At 42.2% G+C, this 13,475-nt stretch overlaps 1 protein-coding gene across 1 annotated transcript in view; it reads right to left on the bottom strand.

The window, feature by feature from the left end:
- Positions 1-13,475, bottom strand: part of LOC137332396 (myosin-IIIa-like) — a 121,955-nt gene that overhangs the window by 57,165 nt on the left and 51,315 nt on the right. The window contains exons 17-18 of the mRNA XM_067996203.1: positions 12,051-12,108; positions 10,147-10,222 (exon numbers count right to left, since the gene is read on the bottom strand). Of these exons, the coding sequence (XP_067852304.1) occupies positions 10,147-10,222; positions 12,051-12,108 (134 nt within the window). The remainder of the gene's footprint in view (positions 1-10,146; positions 10,223-12,050; positions 12,109-13,475) is intronic.

Here is a 13,475-nt window from a genome sequence, read left to right as displayed (position 1 = left end):
ATGAGGACCCACCACTGATGCCACCCATTGTGTCACTGTAGAGTGGGTGTAGGTGTATTTGCAGGGCTCTTCTGCGCAGACGACTGAGAGACATCGGCGATGTCCCCGGTTGCACCCTGGATGGCTGTGGAGGAGAAGTTCGGGAGGGCAGTGGTGAATTTGACAGCGACAGGTAGGAAGATGGTGCACGGGCCAGCCAGGAGCAATTCGGCATGAAGGAGGCTGCAGATGTCCACGGCTACATGTCGAGTGACTCTGAGCCTCCGTGTGCACTGCTGTTCAGAGAGGTCCAGGAGGCTGAGCCTCGGTCTGTGGACCCTGTAGCGAGGGTAGTGCCCTCTGCGACGCATCTCTCTCTGCGGTAGCCCTCCCTCCTGCTGTACAGGTGGATGTGTCACAGCACTCTGTTGTGGAGCTCCACGTGTCAGAGGTGGACGGCGTGGATGGCGAGGCTGGTGATGCTGTTCGCCCTCCGAGGAGGTCATGACTGCAGCTACGGCGGCCCCCATCCGCAAGATGTACATCTGAGGGGGTCCGCAAGGTAGGTACTTGTCTCCGGACCCCGGGGTAAGTGTGCAGGTTGGTGACTTTGACCGTCAGGAGGAGGGTGGTGGAGGCCAAATTTTGTCCCAAGTGACAGAGTGGCCTCCTGCAATGAGTGAGGGTCTCCCCCCCCCCCCACCTGTCAAATGGACCTTTGCAGCTGCCACAGGCTGACAGCTGCAACACGTCCATTCGATCTGGGAGTGTTTCCCCCAGTATGGGAAACAGTCCCATGTTGATCCAAAATCACACACAGTCCCTTAATCAGGTCAGTCAATGACCTGAAATAGCTAAGTAAATACTCTCAAGTGGCATCCCGCTGGCTTTAATTGCCTGCGGGATTCCCACCAGTGGGGGCTGCGCGCACACGCCGGCGCGTCAGCGGGGAACCCGGAAGTGGGCGGGATCGAGGCGGGATCCAGTCGGGATCCTGGATTTCGCAATTTTCGAGGCCCCCCCGCCGAGAACGCACCTGATAGCGGGTGCTAAAATCGGGCCCTATATCTCTGGTAAAGATTAATACTGTTCCTGACCTCTGAAACAAACCATTGCCAAAATCCAGTGTCACCATTACCGGAGGTAGAAGGAGCAAAATGCAATACCTGGCTTGCACACCATTAAATTGTGTAAATCCAGTGGCAACAAGTCAGTTCCAAGATTAAGCCCAAGCATTTTAAACTGCTGATGACTGCAACAGCATTTCTATATGAAAAGATCCACATGCCATCCCTGTAATTTTTTCAAGGAATGCTGCAGGTCAGTAAATCTTTAATGGTTTCATGTACTTATATAATTGTCAGTGGCAGAGCCAGTGGGGGCGGGGGTCATGAAACTCCAATCAATTTGAGGTCGGCCAACGCAACTTTAAAGGACCACCTCCATTTCGCTCCCAACAATTTCTTTCACCCATCTTTGGCTTCCAGGTTCAGCCTGTAGGTCTGTGGGGTTCCCAGCTCGGCCTTTGGACTAGTTAAATCGGCATTCCCCAATTCCGAACTCGATCCCCTTCCCGCCAAGTCGGCCGAATCTTGAGTTCTGTCCCCCCCACCGTCAGCCAAACCTAGTCTGCCACTGTTAATTATACTTAAAAACATCCACCATTTCACAGAAAACAAATGTAGATGGCACTGTGAGCAATGACAATCTGTGTTAAAGAAGGAAGGCACAGTTCAGCGTTACATAGAGTACTCTAGGGTTCTGGCCTACCTTTGAATGGTTCATGGAGCGTTGAGGAGTTCGAACTCGGGGGACTGTTGCACCTTTGCCCTTGGAATGAGATAGATTTCCTAGGATAAAATAAAACATGATCATTTAGATAATAAAATGGGTAGCCATTTTACATACATGTATCTGACAAAGCAAAATATTCTATTTAGTGTCGCACTTATTCATAGAATGTTACAGCACAGAAATAAGACCATCAAGTCTGAGCTGCTATTTTTCTCCCCATGAGCTACCTAGTCTAATTATATTCTCCAGCTCACTCCTCATACCCTTTACATCGAGTTACATCAAGTTGCATCGAAACTACAGCACAGAAACAGGCCACTCGGCCCAACTGGTCTAAGCCAGCATTTATGCTCCACACAAGCCTCCTCCCTCCTTACTTCATCTAACCCTATCAGGATACCCTTCTATTCCTTTCTCCCTCATGTGCTTATCTAGCTTCCCCTTAAATGCATATAAGCCATTTGCCTCAACTACTCCTTATGGTAGCGCGTTCCACATTCTTACCACTCTTTGGGTAAAGAAGTTTCTCTTGAATTTCCTATTGGATTTATTAGCGACTATTTTATATTTGTGACCTCTAGTTTTGGACTCCTCCACAAGTGGAAACATTTTCTCTACATCTCCCCTATTAAACCCAATCACTATCTTAATGACCTCTATCAGGTCACCCCTCAGCATCTCTTTTCTAGAGAAAAGAGTCCCAGCCTGTTTAGCCTTTCCTGATAATTATATCCTCTCAGTTCTGGTATCATCCTTGTGAATCTTTTTTGCACCGTCTCCAATGCCTCTATATCTTTTCTATAAATGAAGACGAGAACTGTGCACAATACTCCAAGTGTGGTCTAACCAAGGTTCTATACAAGTTTAACGTAACTTCTTTGCTTTTCAATTCTATCCCTCTAGAAATGAACCCTAGTGCTTGATTTGCCTTTTTTATGGCCTTATTAACCTGCGTCGTTACTTTTAGTGATTTGTGTATCTGTACTCTGAGATCCCTTTGCTCCTCTATCCCATTTAGACTCTTATTATCCAAGCAGTCTGTGGCCTCCATATTCTTCCTACCAAAATGCACCACCTCACACTTATCTATATTGAAATTCATTTGCCAATTACATGCCGATTCTGCAAGTTTATTAATGTCCTCTTGCATTTTGACGCATTCTTCCTTTGTATTAACCACACCCCCCAATTTGGTGTCATTTTAAAATTTTGAAATTTTACTTCCGATTCCCAAATCCAATTTGTTAATGTAAAATTGTGAACAGTGGTCCCAGCACCAGTTCCTGTGAAACACTACTTCCCACCTTTTGTCAGTCTGAGCAGCTACCCTTAACCCCTACTCTCTGTTTTCTGTTTTGTGGTCAGCTTGCTATCCATTCTGCTACCTGTCCCCTGACTCCACATGCTCTGACCTTAGCCATGAGTCTACAATGCAGTACCTTGTCGAAAGCCTTTTGAAAATCCAAATATATTATATCTACTGCATTAGTCTTGCCTAATCTTTCTGTTACTTCTTCAAAGGATTCAGTAAGGTTGGTCAAGCATGACTTTCCCTTCTGAAATCCATGCTGACTATTCTTTATTATATTTTCATTCTCTAGATGTCTTTCTATTACATCTTTGATTAAAGATTCCATTATCTTTCCTACCACTGACGTTAAGCTAACTGGTCTATAGTTCCCTGGACTTGTTCTATCTCCCTTTTTAAATATAGGAATCACATTAGCTGTCCGCCAGTCCTCTGGAACTGTTCTCTTTTCTAGTGAATTTTTATATATATGTAATAGTGCCTCTGCTATCTCCTCCCTAACTCCTTGTAAGAGTCGCAGATGCAATCCATCCAGACCAGGGGTCTTATCCTCCCTAAGTTTGATTAGTTCATCAATTATTTCCCCTCTTTCTATCTTAAATGTTTTAATTTCTTTTTTGATCTCTTCTTCTAATGTCCTGCCCACCTTGTTAGTCTCCCTGGTAAATACAGAGGCAAAGTAACTATTCAATATTCCTGCCATTTCGATGTCATTATCTGTGAGTTTATCATGTGCATCCCTTAGTGGCCCTGTCCCTACCCTGATTTTTCTATTGTTATTTATGTGTCTGTAGAATACTTTACTATTTCTTTTTATATTCCTTGATAATTTAATCTCGTAGTTCCTCTTTGCTTTCCTAATTGTTTTTTTGACTTCTTTCCTAACCTCTTCGTCTTTCTCTCCCTTGATTGTCTATGAGCATGCCTTTTTTTTGTTTCAATTTTACCCTTATCTCTTTATTCATGCATGGTGTTTCATTATTGGCTAGTTTGTTCTTAGAGGAATATATTTCTCCTGAACTCTATTGATCACTGCTTTAAATATTACCCACTGTTGTTCTTTTTCCTTGTCTGTCAAAATTTTTTTTCCAGTTTACCTGCCCTAGTTCCATTCTGATCCCCTCAAAATTAGCTTTTTTTTCCAATCTATTACTTTGGTCTTTGTCTTACTTATGTCTTTCTCAATCGTTATTTTAAACCTTATTATGTTATGATCGCTATTACCTATTGCTATTTAAAATCCTTTTTTAAAAGAATTCTTTTTTAAAAGAAATTATGGAATCTCCTTCAACAATGGTTTGCAGCAAATAATTCCGCATTCTAACCATCCTCTGTGTAAATAAATTATTTCTAACTTCCCCTTTAATTCTTTGTGATTTAATTCTTATATTTGTTCCCTCTTACTATCATCTCATCGACCAGTGGAAACAATCTTTTACTACTTACCTTATCGTAACCTTTCATAATCTAGCAGACCTCTGTCTTTTCAGCTCTAGTCAAGAAAAGTTCTAACTTCTCTGTCTCTCATCATCAGAGCAACCCCTTATCCCTGGTAAAATCCCACTGAATCTATTCTGCCACTTTTTCATTGTTTTTGTACACTTTCTACAAAGAGGGTACTGAAAACTACACAGAATACTCCAACTGTGGCCTAACTAAAGTCTTTTGCAAATTCAACATTATCTCCTTGCTTTGCATTCTACCCCTCTAAATACAAAACCAAGGATTACATTTGCCTTTTCGATAGCCTATTTGTGCTGCCACCTTTAATGACCTGTGAATCTGCACACCAGGGACCATCTGGTACTCTACTCCATTTAAAATGTTACCATTTGTGGTGTACTTCTTTCCCCTGTTCTTACAACTAAAATATATTACTTCACAATTCTCAAGACTGAATTGCATCTGCCAACCATTTGTCCATTCCGCTGATCTACCTACATCCTCCTGCAATCTTTTACTATCTACATCACAATTTGTGAAACCCCTATCAGCAAATTTTGAAATTGCTCCTTCAATTCTAAAGTCCAGATCAATTATGTATATATTAAATAAGACTGCCCCAACACAGACCCCTGTTGAATATCACTTACCCCATTCTTCCAGTATGAGAAATTTCTCATTGCTTTCTACCCTCCAATGATTTCTATCTCCATGTGACCACATTCCCTTTAATTACATGTTCCATTGTCATTGCCATAAATCTATTACATAGTACTTTATCAAATGTCCTTGAAAATCCATATAAATATCATCCATTGCATTTCTTTTATTGATGCTCTCTGTTAATTCTTCAAAGAGATGCCAGAGGACTGGAGAATTGCAAATGTTACACCCTTGTTCAAAAAAGAGTGTAAGGATAAACCTGGCAACTACAGTTTAACCTCGGTAGTGAGGAAGCTTGTGGAACAATAATCGGGGATAAAATTAATAGTCACTTGGACAAATGTCGATTAATAAAGGAAATCCAGCATGGATTTGTTAAAGGCAAATCGTGTTTAACTAACTTGATTGAGTTTTTTGATGAAATAACAGAGAGGGTTGATGAAGACAATGCGGTTGATGTTGTGTATATGGACTTTCAAAAGGCGTGAATGAAAGGGGCAGTTGCAGCATGGATAGGAAATTGGATGAGTGACAGCAAACACAGAGTAGTGCTGAACGATTGGTTGTTTTATTTATTTATTTTTTTATTCGTTCACGGGATGTGGGCGTCGCTGGCAAGGCCGGCATTTATTGCCCATCCCTAATTGCCCTTGAGAAGGTGGTGGTGAGCCGCCTTCTTGAACCGCTGCAGTCCGTGTGGTGACGGTTCTCCCACAGTGCTGTTAGGAAGGGAGTTCCAGGATTTTGACCCAGCGACAATGAAGGAACGGCGATATATTTCCAAATCGGGATGGTGTGTGACTTGGAGGGGAACGTGCAGGTGGTGTTGTTCCCATGCGCCTGCTGCCCTTGTCCTTCTAGGTGGTAGAGGTCGTGGGTTTGGGAGGTGCTGTCGAAGAAGCCTTGGCGAGTTGCTGCAGTGCATCCTGTGGATGGTGCACACTGCAGCCACAGTGCGCCGGTGGTGAAGGGAGTGAATGTTTAGGGTGGTGGATGGGGTGCCAATCAAGCGGGCTGCTTTATCTTGGATGGTGTCGAGCTTCTTGAGTGTTGTTGGAGCTGCACTCATCCAGGCAAGTGGAGAGTATTCCATCACACTCCTGACTTGTGCCTTGTAGATGGTGGAAAGGCTTTGGGGAGTCAGGAGGTGAGTCACTCGCCGCAGAATACCCAGCCTCTGACCTGCTCTCGTAGCCATAGTATTGGACCGGAGGAAGGTATATAGCTTTTTTTGATCTATATTAATGACTTGGAGTTGGGTGTGCAGGGCACAATTTCAAAATTTGCAGATGACACAAATCTTGGAAGTGTAGTAAACAGTGAGGACAATAGTAACAGACTTCAAGAGGACATAGACAGGCTGGTGGAATGGGCAGACGCACGGCAGATGAAATTTAACGCAGAGAAGTGCGAAGTGATATATTTTGGCAGGAAGAATAAGAAGAGGCAATATGAGCTAAATGGTACAATTCTAAAGAGGGTGCAGGAACAGGCAGACCTGGGGATATATATGCACAAATCTGTGAAGGTGGCAGGACAGGTTGAGAAAGCGGATAAAAAAGCATATGGGATCCTGGGCTTTATAAATAGAGGCATAGAGTACAAAAGCAAGGAAGTTACGTTGAACCTTTATCAAACACTGGTTCGGCCACAATTGGAGTATTGTATCCAATTCTGGGCACCGCACTTTAGGAAGGATATGAAGGCCTTAGAGAGGGTGCAGAAAAGATTTACTAGAATGGTTCCAGGGATGAGGGAAATCAGTTATGTGGATAGACTGGAGAAGCTGGAGTTGTTGTCTTTAGGGCAGAGAAGGTTAAAAGGAGATTTGATGGTAGTGTTCAAAATCATGAAGTGTTTAGATAAAGTAAATAAGAAAAAGAACCAAAGGCGACATGAGGAAAAACTTTTTTACACAGCGAGTAGTTATGATCTGGAATGCGCTGCCTGAAAGAGTGATGGTAGCAGATTTAATTGGATAAATACATGAAGGGAAACAATGGGGAAAGAGCGGGGGAATGGGACTAACTGGATTGCTCTTACAAAGAGCTGGCATGGGCTCGATGGCCTGAATGGCCTCCTTCTGTGCTGTAACCATGCTATGATTCTAATACTATAAGGTTGGTCAACCATGAGCTGCCCTTTAGAAACCCCGAATGAATGGTCCTCATCGAGTTATGTTTTTCTAGGTGCTTACTAATTTTATTCCTTATTACAGACTCTAGGATTGGGGGGGGGGTGAAATTCAAATTCAGCAGGGGCACAAAGTGGGCAGTAGTGGATCGGAAGCCCATTATTGGGCAAAGGCGGGTATATGGAGTTAGGTCACAGATCAGCCATGATCTCATTGAATGGCAGAACAAGCTCAAGGTGCTAAATGATCTACTCCTGTTCTGATGTTCCTAGGTTCCTATTATACATCCCGCCTGAAAGGAAAGTTGGGAGGGCTGTATAACGGGCTGTTGATCCGCTATTAACCATTTTACACCCCCACCAAAGTTGAAATTCACCCCCAGGAGTTTATCAGCAATTGACGTTAGACTAACAGGCCTATAATTTCCTGTCTTCACCCTGTCTCATTTGTTAAAGAAGAGAGTAATGGTTGCAACTTATCCAGTCCTCTGGCACAATTTTTCTATATTGCATGAACAGATAGAGGTGCTTATCAAGTCACCAGGCAGCATTATTAAACCGAGCGCTAAGATATTCTGGTGCTTTTTATCATTACTACGCAAGGGGATTTTGTTTTTTTCATTTCTCAGTACAATGAACTACTGACAGCATTTTTATTCAATTCTGGCCTCTTGCGCATCCCCAATTTTCTTCACTCCACCATTGGCGGCCGTGCCTTAAGCTGCCTAGGCCTTAAGCTCTGGAATTCCCTCCCTAAACCTCTCCGCCTCTCTACCTCTCTCTACTCCTTTAAAATACTTCTTAAAACCTACCTCTTTGCCCAAGCTTTTGGTCACCTGTCCTAAATGTGGACAGGTGACTTAAAGCTAAATCGGTGTCAAATTTTGTTTGGTAATCCTGTGAAGCGCCTTGGGATGTTTTACTATGTTAAAAGTGCTGTATAAATGCAAGTTGTTGTATAAAATTCTAGAATCAATTCGCAGTTCTGCTGGACTGTTCACGCATTTACATTGCAGGTTAAAGGGAAAGAAAAGTTTGGGAAGGAATGCTTTTTGTTCAAAGTACTTCCCTAATATCTGTGTAAAACATCTAATTAGGAGCACAATCCTTACTTTTTAAAGGAAAATGTAAAACTTACTGCATACTCAGGTGGCAGTGTATTCTGAACAACAGTAACTTGCATTTATATAGCACCTTTAACATCAAGAAAAGCCCCAAGGCGCTTCACAGAAGTGTAATCCAATAAAAATTGACAACCAGCCAAAGAAGGACATATTCGGATGGGTGACTAAAAGTTTGGTCAAAGAGGTAGTTTCTAAGGAGGGCCTTAAAGGAGGAGAGAGAGAGAAGGAGAGACAGAGAGGTCTAAGGAGGGAATTCCAGAGCTTAGGGCCTGACTGGCTGAAGGCACAGCTGCCAATGTTAGGGCGAAGGTAGTGGGGGATGCACATGAGGCCTGAGTTGGAGGAACGCAGAGTTCTCAAAGGGTTTAGGGCTGGAGGAGAATGCAGAGATAGGGAGGGGTGAGGCCATGAAGGGATTTCAACACGAGGATGAGAATTTTAAACTTGAATCATTGATGGACTGGGAGCCATTGTATGTCAGCAAGCAGAGGGTGATGGGCGAGCAGGACTTGGTGTGGGTTAGGATACGGGCAGCTGAGTTTTAGTTTATAGAGCTGAAGTTTATGGAAAGTGGAGGATGTGAGGTTGGGCAGGAGTAATTGGAATAGCTGTCTGGAGGTGACAAGACATGGATGTAGGTTCTGGTAGCAAATAGGCTGAGACAAGGGCGGGGATGGCAGGATGTGACTAGTGGAGTCTCGCAGGGATCTGTCTTGGGGCCTCAATTATTCACAATATTTATTAACAACTTAGATGAAGGCATAGAAAGTCTCATATCTAAGTTTGCCGATAACACAAAGATTGGTGGCATTGTAAGCAGTGTAGATGAAAACATAAAATTACAAAGCGATGTTGATAGATTAGGTGAATGGGCAAAACTGTGGCAAATGGAATTCAATGTAGACAAATGTGAGGTCATCCACTTTGGATCAAAAAAGGATAGAAAAGAGTACTTTCTAAATGGTAAAAAGTTAAAAACAGTGGATGTCCAAAAGGACTTAGGGGTTCAGGTACATAGATCAGTGAAGTGTCATGAACAGGTGCAGAAAATAATCAATAAGGCTAATGGAATGCTGGCCTTTATATCTCGAGGACTGGAGTACAAGGGGGCAGAAGTTATGCTGCAGCTATACAAAACCCTGGTTAGACCGCACTTGGAGTACTGTGAGCAGTTCTGGGCACCGCACCTTTGGAAGGACATATTGGCCTTGGAGGGATTGCAGCGTAGGTTTACTAGAATGATACCTGGACTTCAAGGGTTAAGTTACGAGGAGAGATTACACAAATTGGGGTTGTATTCTCTGGAGTTTAGAAGGTTAAGAGGTGATCTGATCAAAGTTTATAAGATATTAAGGGGAACAGATAGGGTGGATAGAGAGAAACTATTTACGCTGGTTGGGGATTTTAGGAGTAGGGGGCACAGTCTACAAATTAGAGCCAGACCTTTCAGGAGCGAGATTAGAAAACATTTCTACACACAAAGGGTGATAGAAGTTTGGAACTCTCTTCTGCAAACGGCAATTGATACTAGCTCAATTGCCAAATTTAAATCTGAGATAGATAGCTTTTTGGCAATCAAAGGTATTAAGGGATATGGGCCAAAGGTGGGTAAATGGAGTTAGATCACAGATCAGCCATGATCTTATTAAATGGCGGAGCAGGCACGAGGGGCTGAATGGCCTACTCCTGTTCCTATATTACGGAGGTGAGGATATGGGTTCTGAAACTCAGCTCAGGGTCAAATAGGACGCCGAGGTTGCAAACAGTCTGCTTGAACCTGAAACAGGGGCCAGGGATAAAAAATACTGGAAACACTTTGAAATGTTGATGTAGTGATGCAAGAAGTATGAACCGAGCAACAGCAGAAATCACATCACAAAAAGTCTTGCATTTGTTTGGACGTGATCAGGGTTTTAATTCATCAATATGACCAAGAAACAAGGGCCTATTTTCTGAGTATCAGACATTGGCACACTTTGATTAGCTGTGCAAGAGGATTACTGAGCTGATTGTGTTCAGTTTCCAGCTCAACTGAATTTTGACTTACCGTAATTACTGTAGTAAGTTAATCTCTAGAAATGTAAGTTGACATTACTGTGCCCTGGACCATCCAAGAATGATCGCGCTGCCAATGCTGCAGACAAGACAACTTGTCCAGTGGTAGATTGCGTCTATTTGACCCAAGAAAATTGAATCTAGCCATACCTATAATAAGACCATTGTCCCAATTTTAACTCCAGGCAAGTTTTGGGTGAATGGACAGCGCCACTTCAGAAATAAGGCCCAAGGTATTTTAACTCCCAGACCTCATTTAAATCCCACCAGCCGACTTCCCATCCGCTCTGGGAGATACTTGCTCACAGGTAAGGAAATTATTTAAAATGGACTTTCTTTTAATGAAAAAAAGTAGGGCAACTGCTCATTTCCCCAGTCACCTGTATAGAATGGTAACTAATGAGGTGTGAACTTATCCTATTAAGCAGGCAATCTATAGTCTTGCAGTCCACAATTTTAAAGCTATCGTGGACAGCTGTAGAATACCTAGAAGCTAAAGAGAATACAACATATCAGAGAGGAAATAAAATTAAAATAAACTTTGAAATATACGGAAGGAAAGCTTACATTACACTCTTCATCACATCTCTTAAGAATGTCTCAAAGCAGTTTGGATGCAATAAATACTTTGAAGAGTACTGACTGTTGTTATGTAACCAAATAAAAATGTATTCAAATAAAATATAAGAGAGACGCTAATGGAGAGAGAATAGGGAAGAAGAGAGACAGAAGGAATGACAAAATGACAGAAGTAAACTGTCGATTTTTTTGCTGTTTATTTTAGTGATATAAGGCTGATCTAACAACCTTATAAAATTATTTCTGATATGAGTAGCTTTATTACTATAAAACTGAAAACATTTAAAAAATGGCTGGTCCAGGTAGACTGGAATTTTCCTGGGTTTGCCAGAGCTGTAAGGGTTAAGCAAGTGAAAATTATTCACATTTATTGCCTTAACAAATTGAATGAGACACTTGACCTCTGTAACAGCCTAGATGGAGTAGATATATTATACAGTATCAGAAAGGCAATATTGTAAAATACTTTGAAAAAAAATAGAAAGAACTAGTGCACTCCAAAATGATCAAGCAGTGTTTTAAATGTAACCTCTGAGAATAGATATTGATTATCCCATTAGTTTCTGGCGATAAGTGCTCATTTCCCCAGTCACCTGTATAGGAATGGCAGCTAATGAGGTGTGAACTTATCCTATTAAGCAGGCAATCTATAGTCTCGCAGCCCACAATTTTAAAGCTATTGTGGATAGCTCCAGAATGTCTAGAAACTGAAGAGAATACCTTTGAGCGAAGGAAGCCACGTTGTGTGCTGTCCTGGTATAAATTGATTGATAGCCCACAACACAGCCTGAGTTATAAATACTGATGCAACCACTGCTCAGCTCTCTCCTTTCACAAGTACATTACAGAACCAATTCTACCCAAAGTGGTTCTGTTATATGTTGGGTTTGTTGGTGTCATATAATCTGCCCCATTTACAGTAGGGTCCACAGTATTAGCAGTCACCCAAAGACAATTGCACACGTGCAAACCTTTGCATGTGCAACTGTTTGATAATTATAAAAGCAAAATACTGTGGAAGCTGGAAATCTGAAATAAAAACAGAAAATGCTGGAAAAATCATCGACCTGAGATGTTAACTCTGTTTCTCTCTCCTCAGATGCTGCCTGACCTGCTGAGTGTTTTCCAGCATTTTTTAATTTTACATTTGATAATTCCGTTCGCAACTCTCGTTTCTAATTGCGGATGTTTTCCAGTGGTCGGCAACCTTCACGTATACCAACAAGGTAAATACGTTTCTGTCCTCTGTCTGTATGGTGTTGGGCTGTGATCAGACAATGTAACAGGCAGTACCCTTAGCAACAGCCATTTACATCACTGCTCTGGTGGCACACAGGAAACCAGCTGTTGAATAGGGGTTATACAAAATGCAATTAGATGCCATGATGGGAGAGTTAGGAACAGCATATAATTGGGCATGGAGGCCTGCGGCCTAATCCATACTTGATGCCATGAGCTTAGGCAAATGCAAGCAGGCAGTTCCAGCCACGCTAGGAGTCTGTATACTGATGTGCATAAGGTGCATTAAACCCAACTTAATATTTAAATTAGGCTGAAACCCTATATTGCAGCTGGAGCACCTGAGCATTACTTCAGTCACTCAGTATCTCTGTTTGCAATGGATATTTCAGGGGAAGCCTAACAGTAGGCTTCTTAAGTGGTACTCTTCTTCTAAAAGGGCTACCCTTTATTTATGAAGCAGCCTATATTGAGCCTCCAAAAGCTAATATTTCCAAAGGTGTTTTGGGGAAAAAATGTACTGATGAAAATATATATTTTTATAAAAATGATAAAAATAGCAGCCAGCAGCCACTAGCTGATGCCACCTGACATTCTACCCCTGATCCCCGAGGCAGCCCAGCATGACATGCGCTTTGCAGTGGGAATACTCTATAAATATTTAAATGAGATAATCTTACATAATTATATGTGGTCAGCTCACTTGGGCACAGGAGAGGCCAGCCCATGATTCACTACAGTGCCATTAATGAGCCAGAGAGATTGTCTCCGATGGGTTGAACGGCCATTTTTCATCCCAAACTTTTCTTTCCAAATGTTTATTAAGGCACAGAAACATGTTAGCAATCAGAACAGCAAATCATGTGGCTGACCAAATTGCCTTCAACAAAGCACGTAACTTTGCAGATTAAAATCAAAAAACCTGCAAAAAATGCCTGAAATCTGAAACAGAAGCAAAAATTGCTGGAAATGCACAGCAGGTCTGTCAGCACCTGTGGTGAAAAAAGACAGGCCAACATTTTGGCCAGGGCCCTTCTTCACAACTCAGCAGGTTCTATTATGAAAACAGATGAGCAAAGATAGTACCAAACATAGTCAATCTGCATGGAACAAATTCTAGTTTGCCAAACCGTAAGTACAGTAAATTGGAACTTGAA

This window comes from Heptranchias perlo, chromosome 2 (assembly GCF_035084215.1).
Source record: "Heptranchias perlo isolate sHepPer1 chromosome 2, sHepPer1.hap1, whole genome shotgun sequence".
In the NCBI taxonomy this organism is placed as follows: Eukaryota; Metazoa; Chordata; class Chondrichthyes; order Hexanchiformes; family Hexanchidae; genus Heptranchias; species Heptranchias perlo.
Note: the sequence above shows the minus strand (reverse complement) of the source record. Positions and strands in the feature narration are given on the sequence as shown.